Genomic DNA, 27239 nt, shown 5'->3' on the forward strand with positions numbered 1-27239 from the left:
ATGCATCCCCATGCATGGAAAACTCAGTGATTAATGTCAAACAAACTATAATTTACAATATAGGGTATTAATTATATGTTATTTTACAATTGATTTCATGCTGTTGCTGGAGGATTGTCATTGATCTCAATTTACAAAATGAACCCAATAAGAAGAGAATTATTTTCCTTTTACCTCACTACAAAACCTGAAATTCTCTTCCTATACATTTGCTTGATCAGGTCAAATTCTTTTGTGTTCCACAATTCCAGTCCCCTGTGTTACTTTAAAATCATAACAAATACTTCTTATTGCAATTTTCCAAAGCTAGTTTCTTAAATCACTTAGTTCCTACCAAACAGGAATAAACTTTAAAATTATAGAGGTTTACTGAGAAAAACTTCATTTCAGGATTTGTTCTTGTACTCACTTCTGGATTCAGAAAGGCAAAGAGCACCAAAGAGAAAAGAAAAGAAAATTTTGGGGGGTGCAGGATTCCCTCAAACCATCCTGTGCATTTCTGCATTTCTGAAAACCATCTGCATATTTCACATCAAAAACAGCACAAAAGAAGAAAACTGAAATTAACCCCCACATATCTGTTTTAGAAACATTAATTGCTTTCACCAAATTAAAAACAGTGAGGGTGGTGGTGGTAAAGGAGAATGACAAGGAGGGAAGGGCAGGAGCAGAAGGGATCAACCTGGCTTTTAATCTCTGTCCTCAAAGGCAATACAAAGTTCTTTTGCAACTCATATACCAGCAAGATAATTACCAACTATGGTGGCTATCCCTAAAATGCACATTTGCATACCACTACATTTATATATGGAACTTCCCACATTAATCAAGGTATCTTTAATATCATGGTAAATCTAACTACAGTGGTTAGTAATTATCCAGTTTCTAATAACCAGCAGCATAAGTCCTGATGGCACAATCAATACATGAGACAGAAAGTACAAGAATGACACTATTTGCATGGTCAGTAAGAACACACTCACTTTGCTCTGATCAGATGTAATGGGTAGTAACTGAAAGATAATATGCCCCATTAAAGGGCTACTTTCAGCACCAAATTTGAGAGATTTTTTTCAGTACTAAGGTAGAGAAGAAAAACACAGTAGAGTAAATTAAAAAAAAACAAAAAACAAAAAACAAAACCAAAAACCAAAAACCAAACCAAAACAACAACCTCAACCCTGAAATCAGAGATTTAAGAACCTGACTCAAAAGATCCATCAAGATGTCTTACTACACAGAGTTCAAAAATAACACAGTAGTTATGTCTACAATGTTTTAATTTATCTGTAAAATGCAGCATCCTGTATTCAGGTTTACAGCAAGAAAGGCACACACCCTTCTTTCCTCCTCTATTCTACTACTTTTCCACCCTCCTTCGCTACAGTCAGCTCTTGTAAAGGGCCAGAAATGCCAACGTCCTGTCCTGGTGAGCGCTCAGTTGAAGCGTGACTTGCGTAAGGAACCCCACATAGTTTCTCTCAGGAAAATAATTGAGACAATAGCTAACCCATTGCTATATTCAAAGGAAAATAATATGGCAGCACTGTAGCAAGGGATTGTTAGCAGCACAACAAAGAAAACCTGCTGAGAGAGTATGAAGATGAAAAACTTCCAAAGAATTCCAATCAACATGTTGTTTATGTAGGTACCCTGTACAACTACTTTAGCTCACATCCTTATTTTGTTCTCTCATCTTCTTTCTCGTAGTTTGTTAAATAAACTCAGAGTAACTTAATATTTAATTAGACAGTAAACTCTCTGGGACCATAAATCTGCACCACCAAATACAGGATTGTCCCCAGCTGATTTTTATACACTGCCAAAAAAAACCCCACAAATTCATAACGGAGGTGTCAAAATTGTATTACCAAGCTTGCACCATCAGACATCATTAGCAGTCCTTTCCCTTCCACTGTTTTCTGAAAGCAAGCAACAACTCATATATAACTTTTAGTACTGTATATCCTCCTTTCTGTATTTATAAAGCAACAATCACTTAATTATATTGACTCTTGAAGAACCATATACTGATATCCAAGCTCCTCTGTGAAGGTGCTGTACTAACAATGCATTTTTTTTTTTTCAGTTTTCCCATAACCCTGATGCCATAGTCACCACTCCCTTGTAAATATTTCAAAAAAACCAAAGCAGCACAAATGGCATCAATTGCCTACTTCAGGGAACTCAACCAAGACCAAGAAACCAGTGTGCACATTTACCTAATGGTATAACATAGCAGTGAATGGCCTTTCCAATGTGGAACCAGGCCATTAACTGAAGAAAACAGCTACCTTCCAAGATAGCAGCAACTTCCACTGGATGCTAATTAATAATAAAGAACAATCTGGAGTGAGAATTAGAACAGTTTTATGAAAAAAAGGCAAGAAATAAAGAGAGGGAGAGAAATAAACTCAGGGTCACAAATAATTACTTTCAGGAACACCACAAGCTGTTGTTCTGCTTCCTAACCAGCAAAAACTTTGACACAATGGCACAATGGACTAGCAACTTTTCTTCTAGCAGGCCAACAAATGCTGATGTTTTTTAAAAGCTATTTGCTTGGTAGTAAGTATTGCAGGGTTTCCAAATTATTAATAAAGGAATAATTATCATTCCATTTGAGGTTTATCAGATTAAGAAGAGTTCAGGAAAGGTACAACTTCAAGGCCCCCTCTGAAGAATCAAAGAGCATAGCATAATCCTACGTATCATATGAGAGAACCAAACACATAACAGTCATATTGGACTGTGTAAAAAAAAGTAAAAAATGTATTTCAAGATGAAAAAGCCTTTGGCACAAATATGAAACAAAAGGATCTTAAATAATTTCAGTTTGCAATGTTTTCAATTAATTTTTACCAGGAACAAGAAGAGAAGTAATTGTGGTCATACCAATATCACTATCTTAATTTATTTCTCTCTGCCATTTATTTGTGCATCTGACACAGCCCTGTTTTAATATTTAAATGCAAATTTTCACTCATGAAGGCTTCCAGTCCAGCCACTGTATTTCTATCAGCTTAAAGAGAAAAGAGGTTTAGTATACATGAAGCCAAAAAAAGCAAAGGAAAAAAAAAAAAAAGCTTTTAACACTTTGCCTCTATTACTTCAACTTTATGCTCACATCTGGAAAATAGATTTGCATTGGGCAACTATGTTGCAAATTTGCATCTCAGATACCTGCTGCTATAAAACTGGAACTACTCTGGATTCACATTACTATGACCAAGAACTCCTTGGCTCACTAGCAGAAGTGCATTCTGTATTCCCAAGTAATTCTGAGCTTGCTGCAGTGGGAAAAACAAAATTCAGATTCCCCTTACATTTGGTGCAGAGTTCATTGCATCAGGTCAATAGAAGTGCCTGACTGCTGCTTTTACAACCAAGTGAAGAGTACATATGAATGTGTAGCTGTAGTAAGAGAAGCCAGTAATATGTTAAGTTACATAAGAATATATGGTAAGTAATACAGCAACTATTACTATCCATTTTATATAAATCAATAATCCAGTCTTATATGGCATAGCATGTATTACAGAATGCAGAAATAAATTCTGACTGGAAAATGGCAGTGAGAAAGCACAGGCTTACAAATACTTGTAAGAAGAGAAGCTGAAAAAACAACCTGAGAAAAGGAAACGATGATGACACACCATATAGTTACATAAAATAATAAATGCTACAAATAAAAGTAATTAGGACCCCATGTTTCTGTAAAGTCTCTTTCAGTAATACAGGGAGGAAAAGGACATCCAATAAATTTAGAAAGTGTCATTTTCAGAGAAACTCATCCCACCCAAAATCATGGAACATCTACTGCTGACAAGAAGATTCAGGCAATTCTTTATGAATCAAGTTTTTTGAAACAGACACTAAATAACGTGTTTTTTAAAGCTATTTTATAAGCACCACTGAATTTGGAAATCTGTAGAATTCTCCTGCAAGAGGTCTTATACTTCTCTCTCTGTATGTGAGACTACTTAGAACTCTGCACCACTGTATTTTATTTAATTTTTTAAGTTTTCCTGCCTACCGAGAGAAAAAAAGAGATGGGAACAAGGAAATTGATTTCCAAAAGAAATATTTTTCTTTGACAAAAAGTAAACCATTTACCAGTAGGCTTTTACTCATTAAACTGAATATGCTGCCTAAATCACAAAATAACGTTTTAACACCAGAGCAACTGTTTTAATCAACAGAATATTCAATAACACAACAAAAATCATCAAGCAAGCAGAAACTTGAAACAGTACACTCAGACTACAAATAAGAATCTAAATAAGAAAAATATGCCAACAGCTGTTTGAACTGATATCAACTGGAAGTTACAGAGCAATGGTTTATAGGTTATGAACTTTATTTAACTACATATGCATATACTAGCCATAATGGGTTACTTGTTCCACCATTTTTTTAATAGTACCAGGCATGCAAGATGGTAAGAGAACAATTCTCACCATCCAGACAAGGCATTATGTGATTTAAGAGTTTCTGTAAAAGAGATACTATCACCTTCCCAGAACCAGAACAGCTCTGTATATCTGAATTATGGTGAGAGAATAAAGAGTTTTGCTAAAACATTACTGTAGTGCTGGAACAAGGATAGTGGGAGGACTCAGCTTCTGAGCACCCTTCCTAAACAAGACAATTTATAGCAACTTATATCTGTTTGAAGACTACAAAAGCTGAGCTAGTTTTCAGCTGGCCATGGAATTAGCAGCATGATAAAATATACTGTGCTTCTATCTGCTACCTTCTGCCCTCACCTGAATGATCAGCCCCAGCTGTTGAGTCATTAATATGGTTGACACTCTCTTGGGGAAAACTGTTGGGATTTCTTCCCCACCTCCTCTCACCCCCACTTCTCCCTCTTTTTTTTTTTTTTAAATATAAGAAGTTTATCTGCATTATATTTATTTTCAAAAAACACACACACAAAAGGAAAGCTTCACAAAACAAACAAAAAAACCTTGAAGGGTCCAAAGTTTTTCAATTTGACATGTTGTACTACCCAGTTATGTCATGTAGTGTCAGTAATGTCATCAGATAACATAACTGCCATAATCTGATGTGATGCATTAAACTGGGATTACCAGCATAAATCATGTTTGTGGGTACACAGATCACAGGTGGTGAAGTCAGACGCTCTGTATTATGGCGTATCTATAGGATGTGCAGATTAGGATATAATGTTCAGAGGCTTGTTCTCGTTTGTGAAGTGCTTTGCAACCATAACTCAAGAGTAAGGAGCCACCAAACAGTTATAATGGCATAAACCATCATCAGGGAAAAATACAAATCGATCAGTGCCAGCGATATAAAAGAAAGAGCATACATCTGTCCCTGGTCTCATAAATTCAGTGGTTATTGCAGGCTTTTTCTCTATTCCACATGTACTTTATTAATAACAGTAACTATCATAAATAATAATAATGCACGGTAGTTTATTTCAAGATGAAGGCTTTTCTTATTATCTGTTGATCCTCTCCCTTATTTCTTACATCCCATCTATATTCCTCTGTAAATGGGGGCTGTGGGGGAGGGTTGTTTATTTTAGTTTTGAAGTTTATGCTCTTTAATTGGCAACAGTGGGCTACGCCAAGAAAGTTGACTGTGCAGGCTGTCTTGAAATATCTGCATACCTTCACTGGCATGTTAAGCTTGTACAAAGGAGAGATAGAATTTACATTCTACTGCATGTTATAAATAAGTAATAAGAACAGATTAGAATTATGCATTTACGCCTACTAGTGAGAGTGAGATGCATAATTCACAAGAGGCAAACCCTTAAGAGGCTTTCTTATTTCACCCCAACCCTCTCCCACCTCCAATCTTATAGATGTAGAACACAGTATATTTTTCAGCCCCACTGCTCCACAATTATGGTTTTTTCCAGTTAGACGGTTTAGATTTTATAATCACTTTTTTTTTTTTTTTCCCTTCCAGAGTAGCAACAGACATTTTATGTTAGGAGTCATTGTAGGGAATGCATCTGCTTTATGTTACAGGATTGGTGTGTCACCTTTCTTAATTTCCTGTGATACTCGGGGAACAAGACTGATGTTAAATGGCAGCACATTCAGAAGATGCCAGAGTAAACTGAAATCTTCTACCTAACTTAAAAAGAGAATGCAGAACTAGCAACCAAACTCCATTAGGCTTCATAATGATGCAATGTACTGCTCCTCTGGTTGGATTTCCTGGAGGAATAGACTGATCTCTATGCCCAACTGTGCCTACAGCCTCTCTGCTGAAGCCTGTAAATCAGTACCTGATGTGATCACAATTTATATGATAGCATACAAAGATTTTGCAGAGCCTGTGGCTTTCCCCCATGGCAGTTCTACCTCCTGCTGATAAGGTGGAGGAACAAGGAATAATTTTAGCCTAGTTACCTCAATGGTTTTTGGTTCTCTGGTTGGAGGACTACAGTGGTGATTAATGTACGTACCAAGAATGCATCACTAGGGGCAGGCTCTTCAGCAGAAGTCAACTTGTCATTTCTCTCAACTGTTTTGCACTTAGTCTGTTTAGTTCCCTGGATTTTCCTCTGTCCTATGTGCAAATATTTTATATCATGTTCTAGTTCTAAATACGATTCGTTTATTCTGACTTAATCTCTGTCATGCATCTTCTCTTCATAGTTAAGATAAGACTTGTACCTCTTTTTTTCTGGTAACATTTTTTTCTGGTAATAGTTGTACATTCTGGTAACCCCAATGCAGGGCTGGACTAGATGATCTCCAGAGATCCCTTCCAACCCCTAACATTCTGTGATTTGTGATTGATTTATGTAATCTCCTGGTTTCTTCAATATATCTCACTTTACTTTTAGTTGGCAAGCTTTCTATGCACTTTATCTCTGCTTATAAACTTAAGAATAATACCTCAGTCATGAACATATTTTAATTCCCTGTACAAATTTGCAGCTTAAAAATTGTTATGTGACATTGTAATAATGCCATTAAATCTGAAGAGTCGTATCTCAAAAATTCAAAACGCGTTACTTGAAAGGAGCTTTTACCCTAACTTTTAAGAATAGCAAAAGGTTCCAAAATTATTTTGATATGTAGCGGAGCATTCTTATCCTGGAGCTGATGAAAAAGCTAGCACACCAGCTCATGAGAACATGTGGACATTCTTGCCAATTGGATTAAATTATTGTTCCTTGATATGAACACAAATCACTAACACTATAAAAACTGAGTGATTGTAAATAGCTCCAAAGTTGAAGTCAATATGAAATTCAACTTTGAAAAGAAAGCTATTAAAAAGCTACCAACTTGGGGTTTCTTTCCACTATCGATAATTTCCTTCATTGTCTACATTTCTCTAGAACAGATTGAGGACATTTTTACTATTTATGCATCCTTTGTATGAATTCACCCAGTCTAGTTAATGATCCTGGAAAGGTAATCAATGAGGACCCAGAATCTTTTAATAAGACAGGTTCTCTAGCCACTTCTGAATAAACTTTTCCCGTGACTAGCAAAGAGGATACAAAGCTCTTCACTCATTGTCCTAACAAGAAAGATTTCAGCTGTTAACAGAGCTGTTTTAGCAGCTCTGGCTATCTATTCAGCACTGAGTCCAACTCTAATTTATGCCAACTAGTAAAATCTTAAAATAAAAATGTGTCCACCAAGATAACTGCAAAGAAGTTCATACATTTATGCACCTCTGTTGATGGAAAACACATATGCTCACAGAAAGAATATAGACATTTATTGCTTGAATGGACTAAATAACAAAATAGAATTAGAAATTGCTAATGATATATTTCCAGACACAGAACACAGGCGGTATATTATCACCAGTGTAAACACTCACTCTTTCCCCCTTGCTTCCTTATTCTCTTACATGTACAGACTTCATGCAGCACCATTCCTTAACGAAACAATTAAACACCATCATTCTTACAATAGAAATTCAGATGCTTATTTACATGTAGCCATAAAGATACCCAGGCATACGGAAAAAGAAATCAAGATATACATACTGTAAATGACTTAATTGTGCCTCTGCTATAAAAGAAGATGGTATAACCAAAGCAGCCACCACAGAAACAGTGTTCATCTTCCCCATATCCATTCATCTTAAGACCATGAGTCCAAGTCTTACTTAAAGCACGGTAGTCTGATTTTGTTCTTACATGTTTAGTTTTATGTTCACTGAAATATTTTTTCCCATGCACTAGGCAATTTCCTTGTAACACATCACGTTAATGTGTCACTCTACTTATAGAATAAAAATAATGAAAAAAAAAAGAAAAAAGATAATAACCACTGCAGCTTTCATATTCCAAAATTATAAAATTTATCTAAGATGCTTCAATCAGAAATGGTTTGTCATAAAAATACAATATTTCATGGTAGCCTAGTGGAAAGCATGAAGGAGTGTTCAGTACTGAGTAAAAAGCTATTAAGTTTTATGTAAACAGTTTGGGCAATCAGTTAGAAGCCTGGGTTGTATTTCTAGCAGTGATTCAACAGGAAAGGAAGTATCCTAGAATGCCTTTCATGCTTTTTTAAAAATTTATTTACACCTTGCATATATTTTCATGTAAGTTAGAAGGATAGAGAAACAGATTCTGAAAATCCAGGACTCCTCCTCAAATCATAAAGACATCAAATATTTCAAAAATCAAACTTATATACTATATTTTATGGCCTTGTAACATGGAACTCAGTTCACACACAAGACAAGACTTGTGAAAGACAAAAAATTGTGAGGAATCTCTGGACTTTGAAAAACAGAAAAAGACATTAATTGGTGAAGCATTTTAAAAATAGAAAGTTGTTTGGATGTATTGAAATAACAAGTCCGAGACATATGCAAACATCAAAGATTCCCCTTTTCATATAGTTTTCTCACTATAGCTTTTTTTTTTTTCCAATAAATAAAATGCTTAAAATATTTAAGTAATGCTTAATGGACTCAACTCTCTCGTGGTCATGCATTTAGTAAAACCAAGGAAAAGGGGAGGGAACCCTGTAGAAGTATTACTGTGGGGTTACCTGCATTACCTGTATATTGCCTATATATTGTATATATACCTGTGGGGTTACCTGTATATTGCCACCACTTCTTAATACTCCACTAGTCCTGGAGGATTGAGACATATCTGGTATAGAGAGAAGGGTCTGTGTGAAGTGCAGGCAAAGAAGAACACGTTGTCCTGCTCAGTCAAAATTATTACAGCTGATAAACCAACACAATTTGTAATAGCATCATGGAGGTAAATATGTATCTTAAATTAAATATACATAAGTGCTTGGCAGTTCAGAAGACCAAATGGCCCTACAACAGTAAGGAGAAATATGAGCATGTTTTACAGAGCATAAGGAAAATCTTGTAGAAAAGCTTTGTTATGCAGCTTGCAATATCAAGAAGGCTGCCCGACTCTTCCCAGGCTTATTAAGTTAGAGCCAAGTGAGGTAGATCCATAAGAATGAATATAAAGAGATACAAAAAAGAAGAAATAGGGTTGGCCTTAGTCCATCTGTGAAAGATGTGTCATATCTTTCTTTACATGAGTTCAGTATTACCTGACACTAAGCATAAAAAATTTCCCAAGCATTTGAAAATGATCCAGGCAAAATTCTCTCATGAAAGTGGAGATGCTTTTCTTTATCTATAAACACATGATCTGTAAGTTGAACACAAAATTTGTCACAGTGTCTGATGTTTTCTAAGGCATTCAAAAAAAGTCTGATTGAAGGAAATCTTGACTTGAACTGTAAACTCATGCACCTGTTTTATCAGCAAAATTAAAGATTTTAGACTATGAGCACAACTTGGCCAAGAAAGAATATTCTGCTTCTTGTAAACCTCTCAGTGTTTAAGAGCAAACAGTGATCACCATGTAACAACTGCCCACAAAGAGAAACTATATCAAGTGATAGGGCCCTGTGTGAAGTTCTCACTGATGAAAGACAAAATGCAGAGAAACAGATTACACCCTTCAGAAATCACAGAGGAAGGTAGAGAAGATGCACAAGTTTGAACCAGTTTGCCCAAGAGAGGTTCACATAGGCAACATTACAGCAAAGTGGTCACAAAATGTGGCAAAATAAAAATTTGCTGCTTATTACTGCAGTGGCAGTACCTACAGGAAGACCTGCAAATATGAACAACACCTCCATGATGATCAATCTAGATATCTAGATATCTAGGTGAAAACAAAGAACTAGAAGCCTACATATGTCTAATTCTGACAACTGATTTTGAAGCGAGATCACAGGACAAAATAATCTGGGATTTACACTTTTTTAGTAGTTTTAATTCCTGTCATGAAATTTAGACAAGACTTGAGAATAACGGTTTTCATCTTTGTTTAAAGAACAGATCCCCAGAGCCAAAATACTTCCTATGCTGCCAGAATGAAAAGTAGAAAAAATGGACTCTTTCTGGTCTACAGCTATTGCCTCTGGAGAAGCCATTTGCTCCAGTTTGCACTGGTACATACACAAGACTGAGAGGTATCAACCACACTCATTTTATAATTTGTGTTGCATTTTAACTTTTGGAATGCAGTACTCAGGCAACTTGAGAGCTCAGCAATTCCAACAGGGTTAGCATGAGTTCTCTCCTGGCTCGCTGTGTTACCCAAATCTGATCAAAGGACAAGGACTCCAGAAGCTTGTCCAGCTGTGGTTTTATAATGACACCATTAGGTTTTGCTCTATAATCAAGTTCCCTAAAAGTCTGTATAGCTTCAGGCTTAATATCTGCGACAAGGTTAACTGAAATCTGTAGCAAGGATAACTACTTTAGCAGATTGTATCAGCAGGAAATATTTAAACACTATTTAAAAGGATTTTAAATAAGCAGATTTTATTTAACACTGCACTAATGCACTGCAATAGGAAATGATACATACAGAGCTGCTACAAATAAACATAATGCTTTTACCCTTACCCCAACCCCTCCCTTCTAAATTCCCCAGATTTGTATTACTAAGCCCAACGGGTGCACCAGATCTTTCTGTCTGAACCTGAAATACAGGAATGCCAGACTCAGACAGCCCATTTGCCCTTTGGTTTTGTGCCTGCTGAATCTGCATTCTGGATCTGTGGAATTAATTACGATAGTACCAGTCACTGGCAATGTCAGCGTTGCCAGTTGAGGTGTATCAAATGTGCCTTTTAGATGCCTATAACTTTTAGAGAAAGACAGCTTCTCCTGTAAGACTAGTGTACTCTGCCCTCTAGTGCTAGGTGCATCAATATCTTTACTTAAATTAATACTCATGCCAGGATAAAGCATGAAACACTTGTTATATGCCTTACTGGAGAACATGTAATTTCCCGTAAACCTTACCAGCTGGATATGCCACTAAACCAGATCTAATAGATGGGCCTGGAACTGTAGCATGGTATTGCAAAACCCTAAAATAAGCCAGAGACACTAGGGCTTAGCTCACTGGGTCACATGCAAGACATCTCAGATAAACAATTCTAACTGTGAAGAGTAGAAGACTAACTATTCTGGTGTTATGTAAGTTTCTGCTTCGCTGAAAAGTCAGGAGTTGTGAAATTTAGATTTATAATATGTACCTAGCACTATCATTGTATTGGATAGCAAGCTGCTCTTCCTAAAACACCCTATTGAAAGAATAGAGTTGTTTGGTTTTTATATGCATTTCACTGCAATCTGGATGTTAGGAAATAGACCGCTACCAGAGGACTACAGAAATTTCCACTGTGACCTCAAAGGCTTTAAGCAGGACCTAAAACAAAGGAACACAAATCCTTAGGGCTGGAACATGCCTATAGCTAAAAACTAAAAAAAAGTAACCATTAGAACTACATCTTAAAACAAGCATGGTATTTTCTTCTCAGTGATTCAGCTTCTTGCAGTGATATATCTTATTGCAATTATCGTCTCCGTACAGTTCTGTGGATTTTCCTGTTTAAATTGCTTCACTTGGCAATGAGTACAATATTGATATTATGATGGATTTTGCTTTTATTATAATGATCTATCATTTAAAGTAAGCAGGAGTAGCCATAGGGATAAGAAGGACAAAAAGCTTTGACAAATTTTCACTAGAATGTGAAATGTGCGTACTGTAATTACTACTAGCTTACAGCTCATGAAAAAAATACAGGTACTAGTTTGGGGTTCTCTTTATGCTCAGATATGCTAAGCCCTGTTTGCACAGATGTCAAACATCTGCCTCTTCCTCACAGAAAAACAAGGCTCAAGTTCTATCCTGGCTTTGTAGGATCAGCCTTTCCAGACTCAGGCCAAATAATCTGAATTAAACCACAGCCGAGTTTGTGATCTTAGACAAAATTATGAAGGCAGCTTTTTCTCATCTTTCCCAAGACTCTCCTTAATATTTTGTCCAAAAACCTAGCACAAAGCAGAGTGACACAATTTTTTAAACTCTTGGGAGTGTAATTTAGGATGACTGAATTCATTTAATTCAATTGAAGATATGTCCTTGTAACATAGTTGCCAGGATCTCTTTACTGAAAAGCTGGAAACACTTCTTTCAGGTTGGCAGAGAAAAATAAGTTTTATGCAGCTGAGACTTAATAAAAATACCTTCCTTTTAAAAATTCATGATGAGAACCATTAGATTCTGCTAGGGAAATTATATGAACACAATTTGTTAACACTGTCAAGTATCTAGTGCTGCAGAAAACGCAGATGTACGTTCTCTATGCCAGGCTTAGAGCAAAGACAGATTTAGATTTTTTTGTTTTGTTTTCTAAAGATATCTACAAAATAATTTCCCATTTTTTACTCCATTAAATGCTCAGCATTTGAGAATAGAGGAATATCTTGCTCTGATCTTTTTTCTAAGGATTCTTCACATCAGGTTTCCACCAAAATAAAACTTGGCACTTGAGTCACATCTGATCATTACTGCCTCTGCTTATACTACACCTTTCTGCATTTATCAGATCACCTTTCTGCTAGTGGTATTGGCAGCACCAGCTCAGGACACTGAAGTCGAATACTTTTCAATATAAAACCCACCCTGTTTTTCTCTGTCATCTAATACAAGTGGGAAATTTTTGAGAGTAAGTTAAAGAAAAGAGAATACAAGAATAAATATCTAGCCAAATTTAAAAATACAAAAAAAAAAAATTACATTAAGAAATCTCCACATTTCAAAGTAGAATTTTAATTTTTCCTGTGAGTTTTTGTATGCGTAAGAGTAGCATATTTTCCACAGGAAAATCAACTTAATTTTTTCTAAAATCAAAAGCCTTTGTAAGATCAGTGTGCATTTGTTAAAGATTGTTTTGAACATAACTTTTCAAGCTTCTCAGTCTCCTCACAGTTGATAGTCATCTCTGCACAGCAGTAAGAAACAGAGGTTTGGAGAGCAGAACCCTATTACAATTGCTTTTCTGAGCTGCAGCTATTTGTCTTGGCTACAGGAGGTTCTACACTCTAACATAGAGAAACATGAATATGGGGGCATGGATTCACACAGCCTAAATTCCACTTGGGATCCTGGACTGAGTATTGCCTCTTGGTTTTTCCTTATCAGTTGAAGGCATTAGGCTTTCACTGGAATTCAGGATGTGAACTAGCACCCGAATTGCGTGAGGAAGTAATACCTCATACTGCAACTGCATAAAGGTGGGAAACAGAAAAATCACAGCCAGACAGATAACAAAGATGTTGCAGTATTGAGACTGGCTTCATTTCAGTGTTTTATTACTCACAATAAAAAAAACCCTGAATTCGTCAATATAGAGACAATATTTAAAAGTGCTAATGGATGATGGATGCCTAATGGGTCCTCCTTTTCAGTGTGGTAATGTGTACATTTGCCATATGTGCTTTGAAAGAGTTTTCTTTTTAATCACAGCTCACCCCCTAGAGGAAACAGACACTTGAATTCCCATGAAAATCAATGAGTATTTTGAGCCCTCAACAACTGTCAAGATCAAAAACTAAATTAACAATATATTTGAAATTATGGTGTTGATATATAGCCCTCTTTGAGTTATGGGTTACTTAAAATGGGTGTAAACTGCTGCTACTTTCCATGGTCTGAAGTGAAATTACATGGAGCCCTAATTTCAGACATACTTGATGCCTTCCTAAAAAGTAAGGTTTTTATGAAGAACATTTCAATAGATACGGCACTTCACAAACCAGATAGAATCTATGACTTTATGGTACAGACATGAACTCAGTCATATAGTTATTAAATTAGGAAAATTATTTTGGAGAATATACAGGAAACATGTCAGAGACAATGAACTCTGTCTCTGTTTAGGGCCAATAACACATTCTGTTGAGACAGTAAGTCACATCACTAGGCTAAATCATAGAATCATAGAGTCGACTGGGTTGGAAGGGACCTCAGAGATCATCAAGTCCAACCCTTAAATACTGAAAGGAAAATGATAGTAATATGGGAAAAGGCCACAAAGGTAGGAGACATATATAACAATGGAAAGCTGCAACTTTTCACTGTAAAACCATATCCCATGGAAAAAAAAAATTATACATCTTTTACCTCTAGCTTACAAAGAAGAAAATCTTGGGGTCTGAAAGGAAGCAAAAAGGGGTCAAATTAAAGTTATACACAGATCTATTCAAGATCTTGAGTAAACCTGGCTCAGAATGATGGGGATTTTTAGTGACTCAAATCCCAGCCTGCTGGCTCAGATCACCTCTTCCCACTCAGGCAGTGAGAAACTGGCAGCTAAATAAAATATATCCAAAGTACACAGGCTGATCTCCATGCCATGTTCAGAATGGCAGGCAAGAGTGGCTCCTCCTGTGCAGTATTACGGAGGGTAACCAATACGGTTCATTAGCCTTTTCTTTTGAATAGTCAAGATTCTCTGTTCTCTAGATTATGCCTGCCCAAAACACAGTTGAAATCAAAGTTATCAAATGCTCAACAGGACCAAAAATATGAAAAATTAAATATTTATATATGTAAATAAATAATTTCTAAATAAACGCAACAAAAGCTCTGCCAAGAAACATATGAACCTGATAAATTTTCCTGAGGCCAGTTCATCTAAAAGTATTCTGATGTCTTTGAAGATTTAGAGGTAGAATACAAGGATTCAAGTTCTGGTCCCTTTTTATTCTTATTTTTCTGTATTTTCAAAGAAAATTGGAACCATGATTTCTTTCAATAAGCAATCATTTTGGCTATGAGTCAGGATTCAATCAGACATTAATCTAAAACCAAAAGAAACCAGAATATATTATAGTGAACATTTCTTCAAATGTTTTATACTGCTTGTCAATCTATAACCGAGTTGCAGATGAACACATCAGTAAAATTACCTGTGACAAACTTTCAGTAATGATTTTAATAAGACTGGAAACACAACTATTTGAACTTCAAAATTCTTAAAAACAGTGTTTTGGTATGGCAATAAGAGATTAATGGAGATCTTGCAAAAAAGATAAATGGCACTACAAGAATACCAGAAAACTGGGGGGATGGGGGAGAAATTAATTGAACCTATACTTTTGATAAATATTTATTTTTTTTGCAGAAGAAAAATGCACACTTGTTTGAGCTGTCATTATGCTAACCTATATCCTATTTTTCATATTATTAGTAATACATAATGTGGTAGTTTATATTCAAAAATAAAACTAGAAAGTATATACCTTGTGTATTTTTCCAGAAATACAGTAAGGTTACTATGGTTACGAAAAATCCATTACCTTTGAATACAGACTGAAAAAGTTTGACTTAAAGTGTGCACTATTTATTATAGCAATCATCAACAGCCTTCAGGAGATTCTCTAACAGGATTCATTTTTCAGTGTCAAAACTGAACCACCACACCAGTATCTTATGGCCTGTTCAAGGCAAAGAAATTTGAACTATATGAATTTTTAAATACGTTTTATACTAACTCAAGATGCAGAAATGCCTTTGAATTTTAAGGCCTTAGATTAAAAAGAAAGTAGGGTCTTGATACCCTTTTTCTTGCCTGATATGAAATGCTTTATTTTCACTTGTATCTACTATCATTTACAAACTCTGTTGGGTCCACAAGAGTGCTTATGTTGTGCGATGGTACTTCCCGCTCATAAGTTTTTCTTGGGTTTTTGGGTTGGTTTTTTTTCTGGTTGTTATTGTTTGAATTATCTTTGAATAAATAACTTTGAATAAGCTACAGCAATTATATTACAATAGGAAGTCCGATTACCATGCTTCACTGTACTGCCCAATAACAGCCACTGAGCTTTTCTGTAATAGTTTTAGTGTACTGATATAACGTGGTTGTTGACACATCGCATAACGGTGTTCGCTAGAAAGTGGATTATTAGCTTATGCTTTTACAAATTAATTAAACATGGGTCACTTAGGAAAGTAACACAATATCTCTGTAATTAAGAGCATCTAAGACAGTAGGAAAAGCTATTAAACCTGTACATCATATCCTGTCTTCAAGAGCTTACAGTCAACTTGTTTTGAAAGATGGATGCTATGAGATCAGAAAAGCTATAAAAACATTAAAAAGATGACCCAGGTCCTGTGAAAGAGGACAAAATACCACAAGATTTAACTACACTACGGCAGCAATAATTTATTAAAATCCCAACAGACAGTTCTGTGAAGAATTCTTTAAAACAAGGAACCCATCAGCATGTAAAGTGCATACAATCTATTTTAAATTTATTTTTCTTTTCCTCTGAAACAAGGGATGAGTCATATATTTGCTCATAGCATCTATGAGATACCCATCTGACATGCTCCCTGGCACAGAACTCACCTTTTACAACATATTTGGTTCGGTTCCCAAAATAAATTGGTACTCTGTTCATATATAAAGTATATTGTGTAATAATGCCATTTGGTATTTTTGGTGGACTCCAACTCATCAGTAAGAATGTGGGAAAGGATATTGCTGTGGGTGGTTGTACATCTTCAGGGGCTGGCAAAAAAAAACATGTAACATACTGTATTTTATTTCCAAAAATAACAAATAACTTCAACTACTACCAGAATGATTTTTTGGTAAAGCTCACATTCAGAAGAGATTTCATGCTCTCAGCATATCAGTATTTTGAGAATTCACCTACTACATGTGACCTTTCCTAGACAAACAGAAACTTTGGTGAAAGACAAGGATATACTCCTTGCTCTGTAGGAGAATAATTATGCTTAGGTGGCTTTATCATTCTGGTTTGATAACACTGAGCATAAGGAGAGGCACATAATTTTATCCTTTTTTTTTTTTTTTTTTTGGTAAAAACTATTTACTCTTCCTTCAAGATTTTTATTCCTAATGACAAAGTGATAATTCTTTGTAATCACAAATGCAGATGCTGTATTGCTAGGCACTACCCCTATTTCAAACTTTTCATAATTCAATACACTTAATAATGTTTGTTTAGCAGAGATTTTATGTATGTAATATACTGGAAGTTGGCAATGGGTAATAATTTAAAGGTGAGTTTTCTCACTGTTCCAATGAGTTAAATTCAAGGAGCACAAGCAACCCCACTGAATACCACAAGAGGAGCAGAACTCAGCCTGTAGTCTGGGAGGAATATCTTGTAATTTACAAGCTCTGTGCTAGCAATTTAAAACAATAACTAGCAGTGGCTGGCAATATGAAAACAATATAAAGTAATGAATGTTTCAATAGGGAAACAGGGATAGCTGGAGGGTGTGATATGGTGTCTGTGTTCTGTATCCTCAATTCATTGTTACTAAGAGAATGCAACAAGAGCATCCAGAAATAGAAACTCCACACATTGACTTTTTGTTAAGTTCTTTTGAGGCATAAAACACATGTTCCCACAGCTTTATTTGAACTCTGGGGAAAAAAAAGATATATATATATATTTTTGCCTAAACCCTCTGAATATGACAGCTCATCTGAACAAAATGGATGTTTTTCTCAATCACACCTAAGAATTCTTGCTAAATTCACTAAGATGAGAAAGCAGACATCAACAATTTACTTCTTACTTTATATATTACAGCAGAAAAAAATGTAGAATTTTGTATTTTATGTTTAGGTATTTTATATTTATATTTTTGTATTTAGTTCTCAGAGGCTATAGAAGCTCACAGATAATATCACCAGAAAAACTCAGTCAGCTTATATAGAACTTCCGAGAGGTGATAATTGGGTTTTGATTTGACTGGTGCTGCTGGCAGTTGTTGAAACATTCACATCAAAATACTGTTCCATCAGTGTTACACTACAATTTTTAGGACTGTCCTCATCAGGACAGTACCTTGCATGACTAACTTCTTTGGCAGCAGTTCAACACTCCAGCCTTCTTTCAATCAGTATGATTGTGACTCACATAACTTCATGCAAAAAATTTTATTTGCTTTACTGGTACTATCAAGTTTACATGCAAAGATAAACCAAAGAACTGTGGGAGGGAGGGAAAATTGAAAACTACTGCATATCATGGAAGATTAACTACTGTCCTATAAATATATGTCAAAGACTTTATTATTCTACTGGTGAGTATTTGGAGTAACTGATGATTTTAACTGGTTTAACATGGCTTTAGGATGATAGAACCAGGAGATATGGACTTTATGTTTAATTGAGAGTGAAGTTAGATATGTCACAGATATTTTGGGAGCATTTGCTCCAGTAATTGATGTGTGTAACTTATCAGTCTAGTCTTAGTCAGAACCGTAATGTATTTTCTTTCTTCCTGCTCGAGTTCATAAAGTAAGCATAGAAAAACTTAATTTGCATTCACAACCTGTAGGTTTGAGCACAACAACATGCAAAAGTTTTTAGGGAAAAAAAGAGAAAATCTGAGCAGTGATTAATAAATAGCTAAATCGACATTTGCAGTTTTCATCACACTGAAATTATGTTGCCTATTGCTGGTGTTTAGCAGTTAAAAGAAACCATGGAAATCAACCGTTTGATTCTCAATTTCATACTGTGCCATACAATCAATTCTTTTTAGTCAGACTGTCTCTAGATTTACTTCTGAGCCATAGTAAAATGAGGAAGCTTTCATTAATCTTTCAGATGCTTCATATTAATGACAAGGCTCTTGCATGAACAATGTAACAGCAATTAAAAAGCCCATTAATCTGCATTACAGCTATTAAAGATGCATGTCATTAAAGGGTATGGAGTTTGATTCATTTTCGTACCCCCCCAAAAAATGGAGCAATTATGGTCTGGCAATGCACTTTGTCATCAAATTAGGTTGGGGTTTTCCAGCAAATGGCTTTGCAGCATTTAGCTCTTCTCCTGTTTTATTATTCATGACTGAAATGTGGAAGTCAAGACCTTTGAAATTACTTTACCTTCTTGTGGAGTGGAGATGTTCAATGCATGCAAGCTCTCAGTACAGCCAGCCAAAGTGCAAGCAGTTAGGGTTACAGCATAGTTTGTGAAGGGATGCAAGCCTGTCAATATGCCTGCAACAGAAGAAAGCAAGGTGTTATGCATGTACAGCATACAGACTGAAGACATACATACACAGACAGACACAAAAAATTCAAGTTTTCTGTCACAGGCTTCCACTGTCACAGTCAGAAAAGAAAAATTATTCTAAGGTTTTATTTTTATTTTGCCAAGATATCAGCATAATTTTGAAAAGCAAATTTAGCAAATTTTATACCATTCTTAATTTTTTTTTTTTTAACACTTCCTCTCCAGTGTTGCTGCCCCTGTTAATCAGTAAACTGAAATACCCTTTTTGTATGAAACATTCAGCTTGTGTTCCATTACTTCAGTGGCAGAACGTAGACCATACATTTCCTATGCAGTAACATAGTTCAGGTGACAGAGTACCCGAGGGTTTAGAACTAAGAAAAAGATCTGTAATCTTATGCTTTTTCAGGCTCTACTTATGTTAGTGAAGAGAAGTTGCTAGATTCCCACGTATTGATCAGCTACTTGTCATAGTGAATGCAACAGATCACTGCTCACCACTTCAGGAAGTTACACAATATTTTGAACTGCAATATACAGAAGGGATTCATGGGAAAATGTATGTGGTTTGCAGTCATTTTCAGAAACATCAGCAGCTCTGATTTCAAAGTAGGTTTGACAGTAAATTACTATGGAATGAAAACACAGTAGCAATTAAAAGAAGGCCAATTCATGTCAAGGGTTATTACAAACCATGTTCTTACCTTGATTCTTACAGCTTTTAGTAAAATCAATGGGGTGTTTCATAAAAAAAAAAAAAAAAAAAAAGCAAACTATGTTATTTTGGAAATGTCTGACACTGGGATTTTAAAAAGTAGCTTACATGCCAAGAGTATCTCAGAGAACCACAATTCTTGGCCAGACCTTCCAAGTACAAACCGCCTCAGCATTACATGTACACAAACAGGTAGAAGAAATTGGTCTTTATTACTCTTTATTGAATATCCACATAGAAAGCAGCATAAATTTGAGTGGCATTTTAAAAATGTCTTTTTTCCACATGTAAGCTCTATTCTCACAAAAAAAAAAAAAAAAAAAAAAAAAAAAAAAAAAAAAAGGATGGGGAAGAAGAACTAGATTCTGGGACTTGCAGTATAAATATAAAATTTTCTAAGACAAAGTCTAAGTCTATGTATGTTTGTGTTGCATTTACTAATACATGTGTTCACATGAAAAACATATTAGCTTTCACTGAACTAGCAATGTTTGTGTCTTGTCATTAATCCAAAAATGTCAAAGGCTGGCATTGCAATGATCTTTATATTTGCATTCTCAGAGGTCCAGTTCTACTCATACATACAAAGAGATATTCAGAAGTAGCCAGAAGTACTCTGTTTACTACAGAGTAGTGTAAAACTAAAACTGGTTGATCAGAATTTATTCTCTTTGTCTACAGTTTTGGTTTTGCAAATCCCTAGTTAACAGTGGAGTACTGACATCTTCCCATCTAACATAAACACGACAAGAGAGAAAACAAATGTTTTGTCAGCCCAAAGAAGTGGGCCCATAATCTTATCATGGAAGACAAATATTTTCAAGAGCATTCAAAAATAGAAAATAATTCAAAAATAATTTTAAGCTGTAGTGGTCCTGTACAACAGAAATACTGAAATCTGGTATAAATTCATCAAGACAGAAATTTCTTCAGTCAAAAAACCCAGTTTTTTGCATAAAACTTATTTCTAGCTCATACAGGGTTAAACCCAGGGAAGTATTAAAGGTACTGTTGAAATCACCTTTAGCAAATAAACACATACAGAAACCAAATACTCTGATATTTGCAAGCTCTTGGTTAAGAGGAGCATAGTATAGTGTATATGGCACCTCTATTCGCTCTGCTGTGTTTTAGGAAGCAATTGAGTTTTATTTGTACATTTAGCACTTGTAGCACTCTTTTTGTATGAAGCAGTGAATTAATGCTCCTTGCATTTCCTGATGGAAGACATTCTGTGGGGTCATCTATGGCTTCAGGCACTGATAGCTACAGTAGATATATCCAGAAAGAGGCCCATAGCTGCTGAAGGTTTGGATTGGGCTATTTGGTTTACTTTTGACAAAGTAGAAAGGTTTTATATAAAGCACCTGCAGAGCAACAGAGAGTATCTTGCATAGATAGGCTTGTAAAGGACAGTGAGAATATAAAAAATAAAAACAAAAAAAAAAAAAATTAAAAAAAAAACCCTCTGCAGCAGGAGGTTTACATTAAAAAAACTGTTCAGCAAAGGCGGCAATTTAAAAAATAATTTGTTAATTTACTAATTAATGTTTTTCTTTCACATGAGCTCTTGCACTATTTTCTTTCACAAAGAAACAGATGTGCTGCAAAGGTAGGCAATAGCAAGTGCACAGATTTTATTTACATACTTCAGCAAACTACTTTTTTCTCAGCTGCCAACCTATCTGTTTGGCCAGCATCCACTGTAATCTGTTCTCCTTCATTATGTTAATCTGTGGGCGGAAAGATTTCTGTCATCTTCAAATCGCTTGTACAGCAATGGTAAACACCTTGGCCTGTCTGTAATTGTACAGGTGTCTGCATTGGTGTCACCCAGCTTTTAATTCAATTAAAGAACTGGCTGCTCTGCTCTCATTACCCACTCATTTCCTCTGCACTTTTAGTCAGTCAGTGAAATTTACACTTGGTGCCTGACTATCTTAGAGTACAAAGTCAGCAGTCCCATATCATCACGGATACACATGAATTTATTTATAGCACAGCAAAATAAATTTTGCCTCTGGTCCAATGACATTCATTGACAGCTTTAGAGAACTATCTCCACCTCCTCAATCATCACACAGTCAGACTGGCACCTCTTGTCTATAACTAAGAATTGCTGATCTGATAAAAGTCCATCAGACTTTGCAAGATGGGACTAACAAAGAAAAACTTGGCCACAACCACACTTGCATATATTCTAATAACGCAATCAGGACAGAGGTAGGTAAATTGTCACTTTGATCAAGAGAGAATTAGAGGCACCATCAATATTTAAGAAGAGGCTCAGCCTCCCACATTTGGGACATGAGCCCCATTTATTCAGCCTGCCACTACCAAGCAGCTGAATCCATCTAGAGTCAAAATTTACATCATCGACTACGTTCCAAGCCTTAAAATCCACATGGGGAATCAGAGACAGTAAATCATTCTAACACACCACTCCTATCTGCCCACTCAAAGAACCTTTGGAAATAAATTAAAGTTCTAACACAGACATTTTGACACAGTGACCCCATGAAACTGAATAATGTCATTTGTTAAATATGAATGTAAAGTTAACAGTCTAAAAGAGCGATCTGGAATCACACCTAGAACATTAAGCTCACTTTATATGCAAAACTAGTATTTAATTTTCTATACTTTTATTTAAATGATCTTTAATTATTTTCAATATTTAAAGCTGAGGTTTAGAGTTGTTTCAGAGACAAAATGCTAGGTTCATTCTTGCAGATAAGGGATAAAAACATTGACATGGACAGCAGAAAAGGGTCAACAATGAATTTATGGTAAAATGGATGTGTGCACTAGTCAGAGTTAGTTGCATCTTTATATCAACTCCATTCATCATTTTAATGCATAGGCCATGAAACATTTCTTTTGTTCAGCACATCTAAAAAGGAGGTCTCATATAGGCAGATAATTCAGCCAGATTCCACAGTATTCTGACAGATTTTTTGTGGAAAAGCAGAACTTCTCATCAAAGAAAAAAAAAAAAAGTTTTACCACTAAGGGATGAGGGCTAATTCTGTCCAAAACCACTGAAAAATAGATTCAGAGGCAATTACAATATTTTAGCAATTTGCTCATCCAGTTAAAAAGCAGCTGCTTCACTGTTTCAATCTGTCACCCTATTTTTTCAGAAAGTTTCAAAACATCACCAAGTCTTCAGAAATTAAAAGACACACTTGTTTATAGTAGCTTATAGAGCTCTTACTTTGCATAATGTGCTGGCTAAGCAAATATAAGTTGAGGTGAACTTTTTAAAACAGTTATTGAAGGAGCCTTCTCATAAAACCAAAACTAAATGTACTTGCCCACACACAACTCACACAAAAAAAAGCTATGTAATCTTAAAAATACTGAAGACTTTTCCTCACTTCCACAAAAAAAAAAAAAAAATGCTGCTAAAATGGTAGAAGAGGCCATTGTTTAAGGCTAGTTCAATTTATTTATTTTTTTTACTGGTAATTTTAGCTAATTATAAGCATAACCAATCACTGTTTTCACATGCAGCCTGAAAACCTAGCTCTGCCACTGAATATTAGGATTTCCAAAGCCAGCCACAGAGCTTACCCATAAAAATTCCATTTGTTTCACAAGCTGGGTGCATTTTTTGCCAAAGGGACTTTTTTTTGACACTTTTTCACTTTTTCTATAATACTCGGTTTCATATGGATCTACTCTCAAGTAGATACATTGCAATAGAAACACCTGACCTTATAGAGTTACCTTAATTCTTGTTTAATCTCTTTTTAAAAATCACCAAATTTCCCCTCCCCAAGCCTAAAGACTATTTAGCCAACTTGAATGCCTGAGGTTGTACAGCATCTGCCCAACCAAGTCACTTGTGTACTTGTGTGTCGAGATGAATCATTGCCACAGTACATTTAATCACAGTCCACTGGCCAGAAAAGGAAGTTCTCAGATGACTTTGTGTTTCCAACAGATTGTAGCAAAAACTATTTAAGTAGAGGCACCTTCTACATAACACATTTCTGGACTGAAAGCCCATGGACATCAATCTGTTGCATACAGCTGCGTTTTTAAAGTATCTCCCACCTTGCAAACTGTATCTGTCGCAGTATTTTGAAGAGTTATTGAACAAGAGGGTGGGTACCTATTGGTTTCTGTGGCTTGGATGATCCTTCTTTCCCAACAAATTTCAAAACCAATCATGCAGAACCTCCACTAGCCTTGCAGATTCAGTTCAGGGTGCAATGGTTCAAGAAAGCCTATCACAGCCCCCATAAAACAGGGAAACCCTCTGGCTGCTTTATTTTGTAGAAAACCTTAGCCCAAAAGTGCAATTTTGCACTGGGAGTTAATTAACCAGAGAGAGGTTTGGTTCTGTAATATCTGTCACTCTGTTACTTTTCCAGAGCATTTTGTCATTGCTCATTTTCTGCAGGATAATTAATTTTAGAAGTTTGCAGAAAGGCTGATAACTTTTTGGCAAACTTCTTTGAGTATATCTGTAAAAAACATATATCTTTCCATCCTCCCAAATATTAAGAAAATTATTTCTTTTTGTTAATAAAACTATTGGTACATATCTAAGAGTTGATATAATGTTGATAAAATATACAGGTTTATTTAATCAAGCAATTTATATTTCATATAAATAAATATATAAATACAGCAGCATTGAACTGAAAAAAAAAATCATGTAGGTTTAAACTTTACCAAGTTAGAACCTTGATATTGCAGAACATTGATATAGTTTATGTTTTAAAATGTGTATATTGAAAACCATGCTGCCAGTCTGCTAAAACAAGCTAAATGAAAGGAGATACGAACATACATTCTGCCATTCTAAATCAGAGTCATTAGGAGTCATACCTGACAACTCACAGACCCATCTACTGGTTATCCTATGTTGCATTAGCTGCCACAAACAGGGATCTGAGTAGGGGCTGAGCTGCAGCTCCTGCCACAGAGAGCTGTGCAGACATATAGCTGGGAGAGATGGAGAGACCAAAACTCCTTATGACACCCAGAGGGACAAAAGAGGCCAACAACAAGCATTACATCCATAATGATTACATGGGTGTCAGTACATGATACCCCTTTGTGTAGGAAAGAGGTATAGAGCCTCCCACACCTCACACATAGTGGCACAGAACTGTAAAGTGCACGTGGACATCCTTGTGGCTATAGGAAATACTTGTATGTTTTCTGTCATCAATCTGTGCTTCTGATCAAAGGTTACTTCTACAAAATTATGATAAAGTATAGCTGAAAGTAACAACCATCTTTATATTTGGGCATGGTTCAAGCACTTGAAGACCTTTTGAAAGCCATATTTACAATACAATGTTCCAGCTTCCATTACTTTAAACATTCTGTCAGATTTTAGTTGTAAGTAAATATAAGCTATATATACCAGATCTGGTTAATATGTTGTCTCTTTGTATCTTCATGGAATGTTTTTAAAACATTAGAAATTTGTCCCAACTTGGAGTATGGACTTGAGAATCCTCCTAGTACTTTGATAATATATACATTTACTTTAGTTGGTTAGCAGCTCTTTTCTACAAGTTTACAAAAGCCTCATTAATTGCAACATAGCAGTGTTTTGAGAGTAACAAATTTGTACAAACCAAGAGTTCTCAAGCAATTTCTAGTGTATGAAAGTAATACCCAAGTCATTCATTACTGATTTCATGTGGCAAACTACCAGGATTTGGTAAATAGCTCACAGGCCTCATGTAAATCAATGTAATCAGCATTTATCACTCTTATCACTCTCTCCAGCTAACAGAAAGGAGGTTGTAGAGATGTAGGTGAGGTCTCTTCTCACTAGTAACAAGTGCTGGAATGAAATTAAATTGCCTCAAGTTGTACCACGGGAGGTTTAGATTGGATATTAGAAGAAACTTCACCTAAAGAAAGGATTGCCAGGCCCTGGAACAGGTTACCCAGGCAGGTGGTTGAATCATCCCTGGAGGCTTTTAAAAGATGTATAGATGTGGTGCTCAGGAACATGGTTTAGCACCAGACTCAGTAGAGTTAGTTTAATGGTTGAGTTTCATGATCTTAGGTCTTTTGCCACCAATTTGATTTTATGACTTCTAAGGGCTACCACAGACAGCAAACTCTTCTTTTAGGCTCAGCCCACCTGCTCAGGCACTCCCTGGCCTGTGAGGTGGCCATTGACAGCTCCCAAGCCATGGGGAGCAGCCGCCCTCATCTCTTGCTCCAGGACTCTCAGTGCCCTGGGCAATACTGTGGGGCCTGTTCCACCAGAGGGGTTGGTCATGGTGCAGGGGACAGTGACAGCACCTGCTCAGGCCCAGCAGAGCTCTCCCTGAGGGCACCATTTCTCTGAGCTCTGTCAGTCCCTGGCAGAAGGCACTTTCTCCTCTTCTGAGAGACTCCCTAGCTACAGAGCTTTCAAAGCCGAGGTGCAGGCGAGCCGCCTTGATTAACCATATTAAATCATTAAATTAACTTTTCCTGAAATACTCATCTGCTGAGCATAAAAGACTAAAAGGTGAAAAGTAATTACAAACACATGTCATGGGAAGGAAGGAATGGTGACTGTGAGAATGCAGAGGGGAAGCCGTCAGCATTTTTCTTGTTATTGCATATACGGCCACAACTTCAGCACTTGGCTACTGCAGCCATGACACAGGCAGGATGAACTGCAAAACACAGACAAAATTAAGAGTCTCTAACAGGAATACCAAATGTTTGTGCATTCTTTTGCAGGATATTTTGTGTAAATATTATTTGCTGCTGTTGCTGTCATTCTTCACTAGCCAGAACTGGAAGTTAGTCAAATTTAGAGGCTCATGGATCTCCTAAATTCTACAGTGAGAGTGATCTGAATTATAAAATGTTTTTCTCAGATATGCTTGACAGGAGAAGCATCAGAGGATTGTGATCAGTGGCATAAAATCCAGTTAGAGGGAAGACAGCTGTGGTGTACCCCAGGGCTTCATACCTGGGACAACAGTGTTCAACATCTCAATTAGCGACCTTGATGATGGGGGAAAGTGTGCATGATCAACATGTTTGTGGGTGATACAAAAGGACCACTAACCTGATAAAGGGACTGAAGCATGTTTCTTATGAGGAGAGGATAAGAGAGCTGGGACCAATCAGCCCAGAAAAGAGAAGGCTCAGGA

General features: G+C 36.1%; 1 protein-coding gene across 1 annotated transcript in view; it reads right to left on the reverse strand.

Moving 5' to 3' along the window:
* The window catches only part of USH2A (usherin), a 387112-nt gene that overhangs the window by 200720 nt on the left and 159153 nt on the right, over positions 1–27239 (reverse strand). Inside the window, exons 31-32 of the mRNA XM_008496570.2 lie at positions 19262–19375; positions 16734–16895 (exon numbers count right to left, since the gene is read on the reverse strand). Of these exons, the coding sequence (XP_008494792.2) occupies positions 16734–16895; positions 19262–19375 (276 nt within the window). The remainder of the gene's footprint in view (positions 1–16733; positions 16896–19261; positions 19376–27239) is intronic.

This window comes from Calypte anna, chromosome 3 (genome assembly GCF_003957555.1).
Source record: "Calypte anna isolate BGI_N300 chromosome 3, bCalAnn1_v1.p, whole genome shotgun sequence".
In the NCBI taxonomy this organism is placed as follows: Eukaryota; Metazoa; Chordata; class Aves; order Apodiformes; family Trochilidae; genus Calypte; species Calypte anna.